At 38.9% G+C, this 14,004-nt stretch overlaps 2 protein-coding genes across 2 annotated transcripts in view; both read right to left on the bottom strand.

Moving 5' to 3' along the window:
• LOC307269628 (uncharacterized protein) overlaps positions 1–14,004 on the bottom strand; it is a gene marked incomplete at its 3' end in the record, with an annotated part of 98,874 nt that overhangs the window by 73,237 nt on the left and 11,633 nt on the right. The window lies entirely within an intron of this gene.
• LOC307270091 (histone H2B type 2-E-like) lies at positions 9,503–9,880 on the bottom strand (the record flags this gene model as incomplete). Its single annotated transcript, XM_080053234.1, has 1 exon — positions 9,503–9,880. The coding sequence occupies one exon, from the start codon at positions 9,878–9,880 to the stop codon at positions 9,503–9,505; it is 378 nt and encodes a 125-aa protein (XP_079909360.1).

Raw genomic sequence — 14,004 nt, 5'->3', positions numbered from 1 at the left:
ACAATGTGTCAGAATGTCTTTGATGGTAAATTACTTCTTCCTTACAATAAGTTGGAAAAAAAGAGAGACACACATTTCTAGCCAACACCTTAAGCTTCAATTTAATGTAGGAATGGCTATTGACAGATGTTTTGGTGATGAGCAATTCTCACTAGAGTAAAAAGTGTGCCTACTTACCCCGTTCTCCCCTATATAAGAATACAGAGTTTGCTTCAGGGTCATTCTAAATGTGATTAAAGAATAATTTTTCAAAAACCAAAACATCAGTTACTTTGGGTCCATGAGAAAAAGCTAGAACATCTACTTCAAAAGTCTTCTTTTTGGTAAATATTTTATTTCAGATTATTCAAAATAAACAACTATGACAAGAATAATAAAAGTGTAATTTAAATCATATCAAACCATGCTGATCTCTGTGACCTTACTAAGAGCGTCATTTGTAAATTATTGAAAGAACTGATGCTACAGTTTAATTTGAGTTTTCAATTAGTGTTGCTGCAAGTCATTTTGAATCTGTTAAGTTCTCACCTCTGTGTGAACACAAGATTTAACCCTTTAAACCACAACACATGTAATAAAAGGCAGAAAATTATTCATATTTAAACAAAACAAAAAGTTTACATCATACATATCTTAGCTTTTACATTAAATGCATCAGACATTTATGGAAACAAATACATATATTGTTCATTGCATTTGGAATATTTCAATTGGTTTGGTTATTTTTTTCAAATGGGGATATTTTCCAATCTTTTATTTCGCCTTTTCAAGGAGCAGTGTGTATAATGTATTGTCATTTTCAGGACGGAATATAATATGTAAGGGTTAATGCCCGACTTGACTGCGCGTCGGACAGTTCTCGCCTCCATTAATCCATGATACATGGACACCTCGAAGGGCATTAACCCGCTTATACCATAGTCACCTACTAATAAAAAGAAGAATTAGACCAATCAGTTATATTTTCATGCCTTTTTGCAATCAAACTAGATTTGTTTCGAACCAATAACAACTTGTTTCCATAGCAACACCTGAGACCTCGTATAATAACTGGAATACCCATTTCAAACCCATAAGGTTCTTATGTAATGAAAAAGTAGTGCAGTAGAATTTGGCTTTAACGGTGCGTTCAAATTGTACTGGGAAGTCGGACCAAGGATACGAGCAACGGTAGACTGCGGCAGCTGTTAGCTACAGAGCTACTGTTATGCTAGCAAGAAGATTCAAAGTAAAAAAACATTGCGCACGCTGTACAAAAAGTAAATGTAATCACCCAACATGTTTAACAACAGCTCCACCGAGCTAACAAAGCATTTCCACCCCAAAAGAATAAGGCATTTCACGGAGAATATGACTGGCGAACATGTGTATTATGGGCTACAGCCTGAAGTTACGTGAGGCAGTGACTGACAGCAGTAGCCTGTGTCCAGATAGACAGTGAAGCCGGGCTTTGGTGGCTACATGTAAACTCAGTTACAAACTTTTTTCAAATTAAACAGGTCTTACTCAACTTTTTAACAAGATCTCGATTGACGTTTAGCCAGAGGACATTAAGTATAGCCACTTTATTTTACTACTATCGTTATTACAGCTCGTGTTACGAGCGCCATCCTGTGGTGTCCAGAGGCTATTGCACGGCAGGATATTTTAGGCTTTATAAATCCCTTATCAACACAGTTTAATCAGCGGCGAGCCGGTGACGCATTAAAGTGGACAGAATGTAAACAGTTCCATCTAGGTGTCCATAAATCAGGGGTTAATCCACACCTATGGAATGTTCTCCAGCCAATCAGAATAGAGTATTCACACAGACTATGGCAGTGCTTCTCAATTATTTTCTGTCATGCCCCCCCTAGGGGACAGAAATTTTTTCGCGCCCCCCCTAAATTGAAATACTATTGAGAACCTGCCAATATTTATTTATTTATCTGTACAAAACCACTGTATGAGTTTCTGGCTCAAGCATTCTGCATACGATCACCTTATTATCAAATTAGATAACAAAAATTAGCTGAGATAACTTCTGCAGCAAAAACATTCAAAGTTCAGTTTATTAGCTAAATTTGTAACATTTAAACAAGACTGCTCAGTCTGTGTGAATCTCAGGACAGAGAAACAAGAGCAAATGATTCACTGAGGTTTGCATTTCATTCAAAACATTTTTAAACTGTAAACATAGTTAAGGTGGTGTTTTTTTATTATTATAGGCCAATAGGCCTTCTGTGATGCGATAACCAATAATTCATTAACGTTATTATTAGTCTACTTGCTTGATTTAAAAAAAAATAACCTACAGAGACACGTGGACATTTATTTACTGCAAATCGCGGCCTTTCGCGCGGCTATGACCATACACAAGCACACATAGCGCTTGCTAGCGCGCACACAAAAAAAAAAAAAAAAAAAAAAAAAAAAAAAAACATTTTTTTTGTCAGTTGGAAATCAATGCAGCCCGCGTACCCCCTGACAACTCACGGCGCCCCCCCAGGGGGGCGCCGTGAGTTGCCCACCATTTGAGAAGCACTGGACTATGGTATAATCACAGGTATGTTTATATTAGTGTATAACCCCTAAATGTAGGCCGTGATTTTGGACTGCCGTGATTCTGAAAAAAATACAGTTAAAATTCACAAAATGTCAGAAATTCATGAATCAGATGTGATCCTGTGTTCCTTCAGTGAGTTCTTAAATCAAATGAAATGCACAGAGGAGTTCACACATCATGGTCTGATCGGTCCAGGTTTAAACACACTTGTGTTTCTTCAGGGTGGAGTTTGCAGTGAAGCCTTTCATACATTTGACGCAACAGTACGGTTTGTGTCCTGTGTGGATTCGCTCATGCACTGAGAGGTGAGTCGATGAGGGGAACCGTTTGTCACAGTGTTGACATTGGTGTGGTTTGACTCCAGTGTGGATACGCTCATGTTGCCAGTATGAGTCGTAGGAACTGAAGACTTTCGCACAATGCTGACAAGGGTAGATTTTTTCCTTTGTGTGGATGTTTCTGTGTCTATTGTAAGAACTACTGTGGGTGAAACTCTGGCCACAGTCCTCACAGCTGAACGGCTTCTCTCCAGTGTGAATACGTTGGTGGCTTTTGAGGTGTCCTGAGTGAGTGAATGTTTTACCACATTGGTCACAGCTGTACGGATTCTCTCCAGTGTGAATACGTTGGTGGCTTTTAAGGTGACCTGATGTAGTGAATGTTTTGCCACATTGGTCACAGCTGAACGGCTTCTCTCCGGTGTGGATTCTCTGATGAATCATTAAGACCGACCTCGACCTGAAATCTTTCTTACACTGTTGACAGCGGTGAGGTTTAGGTTTCTTTGTTCCTTTTTGTTTCTGTAGCGACAGACAGACAGACAGAAATACAAAGACAGAGTATGAGTGAGGCAGAGATGTACAGTCAGGGTCAGCAGCAGGGATGGGAATCGTTAGGATTTTACAACAAATGAAAAGAAGACAAGGACTTTAATACTCAAAGACATTGGAGACACAGGTCACACACATTAGGGTGGGGCCAGTAATCACACAGAAGGGACACTTGACAGGAAGAGACAATGTTTACCAAAATAAAATAGGAAACAGGGAAACATGAAAAGAAGACACCAGAAAACAGGGAGCTTGAAATGTTGTGACAATTGTAGATAAATATAGATACATATCAACAATAAAGAAGTATTAGTATTCACTTTGATACACCTTTCAATAAGAAATCATTACATGATTGTTAAAGATGCATACAGCTCTTCTTCCCTTCCCCCAATGGGAAGGTCAGACCAAAACCTGCTTCACCTCAACACCCTGTCCCGTCAAGGACTGTCCTTTTTTATTTGAATACAAAAGCATATTTTATGTTCAAACAGCATCTTTTAAAGGTCACATATTATGCTAAATGCACTTTTTAAATGTGTTCTAACATATCCATGGGTCCACGGTGTGCCTAGAGACTGCCAAAATATTTAAAAAAATAACACTCTCCTTTTCTCACTCTCCCCCTTTCTGAAACCACCACCCCTCCCCCACCCAATATACTCCAGTCAGAATTCTCCCCTTTTCTGACCTCACAAACTGGAAAGCCAGAAGCTTCCACTGTGCAGCCCACACCCCTATTTCTTATTGGTCCATGGCCCTGACAGACAGAGGGCGAGGCGTATCTGGCTTCGCTTCCGGACAGGGGGCGGGGGGAGCTCAAAGATTGTAGCAAACAATTAAAGAAAAACGTATTAGGGACCACTAAGACCATATAATATGGTGCATAATAGAACCGAAAAGTGTATAATATGGGAGCTTTAATGAAATCCATTTTCTTTGGAAGGAATGCAACTTACACGGCCCTCACTCATTCCAGCTAAACTGTGTTCCCACACGCATGAGTGAGACTAAATGATATAGCTTAGGCTGTATATATACACAGTAGATTTTTCTTTTACCATGCACACAGTACGGACAAGGAGTGAATTATGAAGGGAAAATCAATGATTTTGACATAAAATGGGAAGTATTCCCCAGAATTGCTCATTCCACCTTTAACGAAGCCCAATATTTTGTGTTGAGAAAAAACTAATCAATCCATAGCTTTTGTATTGTTTACTAGTGAACTGTGACTTCCCAAAGAGTATTTTTTTAAGGTTCACATTAATGTAAGACATTTAAATTGAAATAAAATTGTCTATTATTCTGAGATTAAAGTCACATACAGTATTCACTATGCATTGTATTGTGTACTAGTGAATTGTCGCTTGCCCAAAATGGCGGGGTCTCTTTTTATTCACTGGAGGAGAACAAAGAGACGTCGCAGGTTAACCACACCCCTCCCCCTCCAAACAAACAACACAGAGAACAAGAGCGAGCCATGACGCCAGGAGATTTGACTTGACTTTTCTGGTCAACATGTTGTGTAAAGTTGGAGACTTCCAGCAGAGAATATGAAGGAGTCCTGTGCTCTTTGTCTGTCCCACAATCTGGGCTGGACTCGTGTTCATGCTCAGTCTGTCCATGTGGCCAATAGACAAACCTCAACTAATAAACATGTTGCACGAGTGAATTCGTCTTCCTAATCTCCACGTCACAACTGAACTATTTCTCTGTTTATAGAAGTTTATGTAAGTGTAAGGTTGTTACCTAGAAAGGCCACTGTGTGGCGCTGTCTTACCGCAATTTGTATGGTATGCCCCTTATGAGCCAACGTAGTTAAAGCTTGTTGCGTGCGCGGGCGCCATCTTGTTTCATTGTTTACTGTGTCCTGAATACAAGGTGAGCGGTGTTCACATGTCTTGCACAATCTTGTTAATATCCATGTTTAAACTACCCATCCGGTCGGTTTGTTTAGTTCATGATACATAAAATGTTTATTTAACCTGTTGAGTGTTATCTGGGATGTGTGAGTTGGCGTTTTACTTTTATATTAGCCTGGCTGCGCCCGCCTACCTACTTCCGGCCAAATTTCATTTTCCCTTCAGTAGTCAGTCTAGTGACGGGGCGTATTAGTGGGATTCTGCTCGAACAAATTTCTGTGTGTCCAATCAGCGAAGAGAGCGAGCGAGTGGCTGAGAACGATGACGTCGAAATCGCGCTCCAGTTTCAGTTGCCAGAAGCCGGCTCATGACACACGTGACGACCAAACGTTATGCGATTGGTTGGCTAATCCAGAGTGGCACTGGGCAGATCCAATAGTTTTAAACTTTAACAGACACCCGCCTCCAAGTGAGTGAACGTTTGCCAATTACAGCACTGCCAGACCTTCTGTACAAATGAAATTAAGTACGATGGTCTGGTAGCACCAGGCTAGTTTTATATGAGAATTTCGATAAATAATGTTGGCTAGCATGGCGATCATTGACTTACACTGTAAAACAGTGCTGTAAGGATGTGTACTGCTTAATTTAGTATTTTCATACTTTTATTTTATTTGCACAAGAATATATTTTTTACTAAAGAGGATATTTATTTAATTATATAGATTATGGTTTATTTTTACTGTAGCAAGAGTATTTTATTTGTCAGTTTATTTGAGCAGTTGAAAAGAGTATATTTTAACTAGAGGTGGGCATAGATTAATTTTTTTAATCTAGATTAATCTAGATTAATTTTGGAATTAATCTAGATTAAAATGGCTCATTTGAATTCATTCATAATATGTGTGTGCTCCTAAATAATGACTCAAAGTAAGTCTTTGAGAACGTGTTTCTCAAGCCAGGTGGCTTTCATTTCGTCATCAGAACGAGTGTCTAATTATTGCGAACAAATAATATTCTAACAATTTAATCGGATATAAGGCTAAAAATCACAACATTGCACTGTTTTTTGTGCTTAAAAAAAACGAAAAAACTAATTTGTTGGGTAGGCTATAGGCTATAACAGAAAATAAAGCCATTACTTTTGTGCTTCAAGTGAAACATTAAATATAATTTTTACATAAATAATAAAGTCCTTATAAACTTTTCAAGAAGCTGGACTAGAGTGAATATTGGACAGGCTTTATAGGTCCATGGCTTTTACCTGTGGGACAGCGCTTCACCTAACAGCTGGCTGCAACACCAACCTACAGTCTATTGTGCGACGGAGAGCTAGTTATCATTATCATCAGCGTTAGCCGACATCACGGCAACAGCTGAATAATGTAACACATTACACAAGTTACACTACATGAAAACAACGGGCTGTAGACGCTAGAGTTATAATTTCGTGTAGGAAACATTGTTGAGACTGGAATTTCGTACCACAGCGGCCGTTCCATAATACAGCACTCCCTTTAGCAATGGCTGAATATAAGACCTCCCTCTGCTGTGTATCTGCGGGAGCGAGTTTTTAATAACTTAAAAACAGTAAACGTTTAACATGATTACGGGTGTTTAGATGCTTTAATCATATGCCGAATTTATAAACAGACCATATTATTAACAATAAATTAAGTTATGTACATGTCAGAGTTACGTACATGGATACATTCATAAGTAAACATTGAATAGACAGATTTGTGAAGGGGGTTTGGCGCTGAGTGTTACATTAGCGATCCTGCAGCCAGGTGGTGTGTGTCGTGGGCAAGTGATGGAGAGAGAGAGCGGCGGGTGTCTGAGAGAAGCTTCGCTCCTGCAATAAAGGCTCCTCAAGTGTCAACAACGGCCCCCGGCTATTATTACCCGACCAGAGAACACACGGAAGGGGGTTCACCCTGACGGCGAACAGCCATCGGCCCTGGAGGGAACCATCTCCCCTGAGCCGAACAGGAGGTGGAATAAGAGATTAACGGCGATATTTTTTTTTATCGCCGATAAGAGTTTTGCGTTAACGCAGCACGTTAACGCCGATAACGGCCCACCACTAATTTTAACTGTTTTCATTGTTTACTGTGTCCTGAATACAAGCTTATGAAGATTGCCACTGTTGGGGAATAAATTGCCAGTCGCTTCCACAATCAAGAACTTCTTTGTCCTGTGGTCCTTCTCTACCCATCACATCAATTAAACACAACGCAGAGTCCCAGCGGTTTATAGAGAGGCAGCGGGACATTTGGGTTACATAAGAGTGTAATGTAAAACCCGATCGATAGTTGTGTGTCTGGTAGCTACAGCTAACTGCTAACCGCTAACTCCACGCTACCAAAGTCCACATGCGGTCCGTTGCTAACCCAGTGTCCCTCGTGTCTGTAGTGTGACGTAATGAGCACTGACCTGAGCGTCGCTCGAGCCTGCTGTTTGTCTCGTGGGGACGTTTTTGCTCCGGTGGTCCGGGTCCTGGTTGTCCTCCATTGCTGCTCTCAGAGATCCAGCAGCTCTCCTCTGTGGCTGCTGCTCTCAAGCACGAGACGGTCACAATGATCTGCGAGATCTCGAAGTAAGTCTCGGGGCCACTTCGCTAAACCCCGCCCCCTGTTGCAATGAGTGTAGGTGATTGGCTCCTTGTTAATTGATCAGATATTTCTTTGTTCGTCCCACATTTTGAAATTGTAGGTTGCTAAGGCAACAAAAGGAACAGTGCTGCAAAGTAAACCGCAGAATAAAATAAGTTAATAGGTGTATAGACAAATAGTTTCTAATATATAGCTTACATAATGGCTGATATGCCTATTTAGCCTAGTTTAACTTTTACCATTTCTAGTCTAGTCTCTTGAATATGTTGGGGATTAAAGATGATATTTTGGAGACTTGGTCGCTGATTCATATAGGCAGTTTGAAGATTGCATGACTTTTTCAAATATGCAAAATGGTGCCCATATAGCCTGTCAAGTCAAGTCAAAGTCAAAGTATTTTATTGTCAGTTCTGATATATGCAAGACATCAGAATCCAAATGGCGTTTATCACTGGCCCAGGGTGCAATAGGAACAATTAAAAAAAAATAAAAAATATAGAGTAGAATAAGATAAACATAACCTAAACAATATTTACATTAGATAAATTCTAAATACTAAGTAATGCACAGAGCAACTGCAGAGAACATGTCTCTTCAACACATCTGTCCCAGCTATTTTCTGCTATAATAGTAGATAACAATAAATGTTGGTTTTCTGCTACACACGGTGATAATTAATATATCACTGTAATCAGCTTCAGTGTATCTGTAGGTTTCCTGTCTTTAACAAATGTAACAGCATTTTTACCGGATAATAAAACTCTATTCAAGTCATGTTTTCTATTCTATGGAATCCATTCAAATACTTGTTGTAGGAAAAGTGTAATAATATAGAAAAATAGTTTACCAGAATAGTGCAGTGGTTGTGTGTCACATACAGTAGGCCTATGTCATAAAAGTTAATATGGAGAAAAGGCATCTTAAAGATTATACATATAACATAAATACATTATAAAAATAAATGCAATTGTCCATTTACTGTGGGGGAGCTGTACAGTTGTACAGAGTGATGATGTGCATCAAGATCAAACTTATGTTATGAAATAGAGATATGTGACAGTGTGGGCAGTAGCCTATGTTAAGTTACATTAATGACCATATACTTGTATCACATGATGAATGTGTGAATTATATTTTAATTAAGGGCAGCTTATCAATGAGAACACTTCAAAACTGCTCTATAAAGAACCACACTGGATATAAAAAGGGTAATTTTTTATTTATTTATAAATCTTACCTGTAAACATAATCCTCTTTTTTCTGCCCTACACAAATATTAAGCTCTCATCCACCACAATGCATCCCATCAAGTTTAGCAACTCCATGTTCAGTCTCACTTTACTATTGTTGAAATCATGATTGCTTTACATGTTGTGCATTTTACTGTATAAGAAAATGGAAGGGTTGTTAAGTGCTGGGGTCAAAGTTCAGTATATTGAATCAATCTATTATGAAAAAAATATACATATGGATGGTCCTGAAAATGACTTTGTTAAACTAGTGAAAAACTGTCATAGCCTTCTAACAAGACTATTTCTTTCATTTTCCAATTCCTAATTTTTCCAATTCCTAATTTATTTTCAACTCTTTGATGATGTGGGTGGCTCTTAAAAGAGCCTTTGTGTCGCTGGATAGCGTCGGGGTGTTTTACTTGGAGCTGGTGTACTTGGTGACAGCCTTGGTTCCCTCAGACACGGCGTGCTTGGCCAGCTCACCGGGCAGCAGGAGGCGGACGGCGGTCTGGATCTCCCTGGAGGTGATGGTGCGGCGCTTGTTGTAGTGAGCGAGGCGGGAAGCCTCACCGGCGAGGCGCTCAAAGATGTCGCTCACAAAGGAGTTCATAATGCCCATGGCCTTGGAGGAGATGCCGGTGTCAGGGTGGACCTGCTTCAGGACTTTGTACACGTAGATGGCGTAGCTCTCTTTCCTGGACTTGCTCCTTTTCTTCCCGGTCTTGGAGACGGCTTTAGACACAGCTTTCTTGGAGCCCTTCTTGGGCGCTTTGACGGTCTCTGCTCCAGGCATGTTCGTATCAGTGAAGGGTCAACTGAATAGAATGTTGAAGTGTAGTTGCGAGGCTGGTTTTGTATCCTGCCTGATGTAAATTAGAATGTGTCATCCCTCGCACAGGATTGGCTGTTTTGGTGCTCTAGACTGAGCATGCACAGACACAATGTACGTGTCCCTATGAGCACATGTTAAAGATTAATAATTAATTTATATATTTGAATTGGTTGTGTGTAAAGGGTAAACGGTCCAATGAACCTTGCATACACAATCGATCGTTAAGTAGACAGTATGTAGTATATACATGTTGAGTATGTAGGAGGGAGAACTTTATTAGGCCGTTTGGAACACAGCCTTCGTCACAAATGAAGGCTTAACAGGAAACTATACAGAATCAAAGGGTTAGCCCGGGTGGTTCTCTGCATGTGAACCCTTCTCCACCCCATATCATCTCTGTCTCTATTTGTCAAATAAAGAATGAACAGTGCAAAAACCAACTCAATAAGAAACACATTTTGTTTTCAAACTCCTAACCATCCCATTGCCCCAGTTTCTCCATAGTTATCTGATGGGATCAGATTAACTCTTAAAAATGGGGTTACTCTCCATATAATTCTTAGATGTTTTATCCCTATACATTGCAAGGGTTAGGGCTGTTCTATCCCCTATATGTTTTTATTACATGACAAACAGAAAAAGTACATTATTTTTTGCTGATGTTTAACTCTGATAATAAAATGCATATGAAATACGGACGTGTCTGTCCTTTAGCTGAAATGTACTTTATTTATTCAGTAAAATCTTTAATAAAATGCCAAAACAGCTCAAAACTTTCAGCGGTGAAGGAGCAATGTGTAATCTGTTCATTAACAAGAGAGTGAGAGTGATTATAAAAATATCTAAATAAACCAGTTTCTAATGAGAATGAACAAACCGATTATTAAATACAACATCAAAACTTTACATTGATTCAAAATAATGAAAAAAATTGTTTTGAACATTATAAAAGTGATTAATGCAAGAAGAGATATGTTAACATTGGAAAGATACACAACTTTCACGATATATTAAAAGGCAAACATTAAAAAGTCAAAAAAATAAGTAGAGAAAGATGATTATATAAGAATACAGAGTTTGCTTCAGTTTCATTCTAAATGTGATTAAAGAATCATTTTTCAAAAACCAAACTAGATAAAAACATCAGTTACTTTGGGTCCATGAAAACAAGCTTAAACATCTACTTCAAATGTCTTTTGTTGTAATTATTTTATTTCAGCTGATTAAAAATAAACAACTATGAAGACAAAAAAATAATAGTGTCACATAAATCATATCAAACCATGCTGATCTCTGTGACCTTACAATGAGTGATATTTGTAAATTATTGAAAGAAATTGTTGCTACAGTTTAATTTGAGTTTTCAATTGGTGCTGCTGCAAGTCATTTTGAATCTGTTAAGTAGATTTAACCCTTTAAAGCCTGACACAAGAAATAAAATGCAGAAAATGATTCATATTTAAACAAAAAGTTTACAGCATACATATCTTAGCTGTTTTCATGTGTTACATTCAATGCATCAGACATTTATGGAAACAAATACAAATATTGTTCATTGCATTTGGAATATTTCAATTGGTTTGGTTCTTTTTTCAAATGGGGATCTTTTCCAATCTTTTATTTTGCCTTTTCAAGGAGCAGTGTGTAGAATGTATTGTCATTTTCAGGACATACTTGATAGAAATGGAATATAATATAATATTCACAGGTATGTTTATATTAGTGTATAACCCTTAAATGTAGGCCGTGATTTTGGACTGCCATGATTCTGAACAATATACAGTTAAAATTCGCAAAATGGCGGAAATTCATGAATCAGATGTGATCCTGTGTTCCTTCAGTGAGTTCTTAAATCAAATTAAATGCACAGAGGAGTTCACACATCATGGTCTGATCGGTCCAGGTTTAACCCATTGATGACGGCTGCTGCGTGATGCCACATTGCCTCTCCTGCCTGATGCTGCATCGTGCAGCATTGTTACTTTATCTAATTTTCATGGCATGCGCAGCATAGAATGCACTGTCATTGGTTCAAATACACATGAGGTGGGTTTTGTTGATTTTTTTAAGACCACGTGACCACCCAAAAGTTGTGTGGTTTGCCGAAAATCAAATCAATCAAAAAAAATAAAAATAAAAATAAATAATAAAAAAAAATAAGCCGGCTGTGTCAGCGATAGTGTATTACAGAACAGTTAGTGGCGTTTGGTGCGCAGAATCAAGGTCCACTATAGGCTACTGACGAAAATCACACTAAATATTTTATATTATTTATTCTTTTTTTTCTCCCCCATCTAATTTTGACGATTTTTAGAAAAATTTGTTGGTGTGTAAGCGCTAAGGGAGCATGTTTAAATAAAACCAGTGAACCTTAACTTTTAAATGTATTTTATTTCATGTTTCTATGTGCTACACAGGCTTAGATATTAAGGTTTTGGTAGACTTGACAATTCGTACTATTTTTTCAGAAAACCCTCAGGCATTAAGGACATGCATCCTAGATTGCCATAGTCATCAATGGGTTAAACACACTTGTGTTTCTTCAGGGTGGAGTTGTGGGTGAAGCTTTTCATACATTTGACGCAACAGTACGGTTTGTGTCCTGTGTGGAGTCGCTCATGCACTGAGAGGTTAAACAGTGAGTAGAACCGTTTGTCACAGTGTTGACATTGGTGTGGTTTGACTCCAGTGTGGATTAGCTCATGATGCAACTGTGAGCTGGAGGAACTGAAGACTTTCCCACAATGCTGACAAGGGAAGATTTTTTCCTTTGTGTGGATGTTTCTGTGATTATTGTAATTACCTAGGTGGTTGAAACTCTGGCCACAGTCCTCACAGCTGAACGGCTTCTCTCCAGTGTGAATACGTTGGTGGCTTTTGAGGTTTCCTGAGCGAGTGAATGTTCCCCCACATTGGTCACAACTGTACGGCTTCTCACCAGTGTGAATACGTTGGTGAACTTTAAGGTGTCCTGATGTAGTGAATGTTTTGCCACATTGGTCACAGCTGAACGGCTTCTCTCCGGTGTGGATTCTCTGATGGATCATTAAGACCGACCTCGACGCGAACTCCTTCTTACACTGTTGACAGCGGTGAGGTTTAGGTTTCTTTGTTCCTTTTTGTTTCTGTAGTGACAAACAGACAGAAATACAAAGACAGAGTATGAGTGAGGCAGAGATGTGCAGTCAGGGTCGGCAGTAGGGATGGGAATCGTTAGGATTTTACAACAAATGAAAAGAAGACAAGGACTTTAATACTCAAATACATTGGAGACACAGGTCACACACATTAGGGTGGGGCCAGTAATCACACAGAAGGGACACTTGAAAGGAAGAGACAATGTTGCCTATTTATATAGATTTATATCAATAACAGAGTAGTATCAATGTTGTATAACAGGCTTTGACTTTTTATGGGTGCCTGTCGCTTTAAGAGCCGTTCCTGATGTTTCATAGAGCATGTGAGTTAAGTTTAGTTTCTGCTGTGTGTGTCTGAGTGAGAGCTTCATGTCAGTGTGCACCAGCAGGCGGCTCATCTTTATCCGTCTGTTTACTGTGTATAATACTCCGGGTATTAAGTTTGATAAAGTGCCTTCTGCTTTGTTTTCTTTATTGTGAGTTTTGTCACACATTTGTATGTGCCAATTTGATGTTGAATTTCCTTGGTTCTAATCTAAGTTAAAGCAGCGCTGTTTAGGTTGCTATGGTAGTTAATAGATAGCTTTCCATGTGAAAGGGGAATGTCCTTCACATGCAGTGTAGCCGTTCTGACCTGCAGGCGGCCCAATTGCGCTTTGCCTTTATGTGTGATCTGCTCTTATACACAGTCACCAGGAGTTTGTTTATTTTGTCTGAGTGGAATATTCTGTATGTGACTCTAGGATATTTGTTTCTGTATATTATGAATGCATAGCTCAGTTTGAGTTATTTATTAAGTAACCCAAGTGTACAGTGTTATCTAGCCTCTGGTTATTTCTTTATTCAAGAATCAAGATTCATAGAATTATGTGAGGCCTGAGCCTTATAGTGTTTTTATTTGACTGTTGTTCTAGAAACTGGTGACTCATTCCTCATTCCCCGTATTCT

The sequence above is a fragment of the Ammodytes marinus genome (assembly GCF_949987685.1).
Source record: "Ammodytes marinus genome assembly, chromosome: 24".
NCBI classification, from domain to species: domain Eukaryota; kingdom Metazoa; phylum Chordata; class Actinopteri; order Uranoscopiformes; family Ammodytidae; genus Ammodytes; species Ammodytes marinus.
The sequence above is the reverse complement of the archived record's forward strand: the minus strand, read 5'-3'. Positions and strand labels throughout refer to the sequence as shown.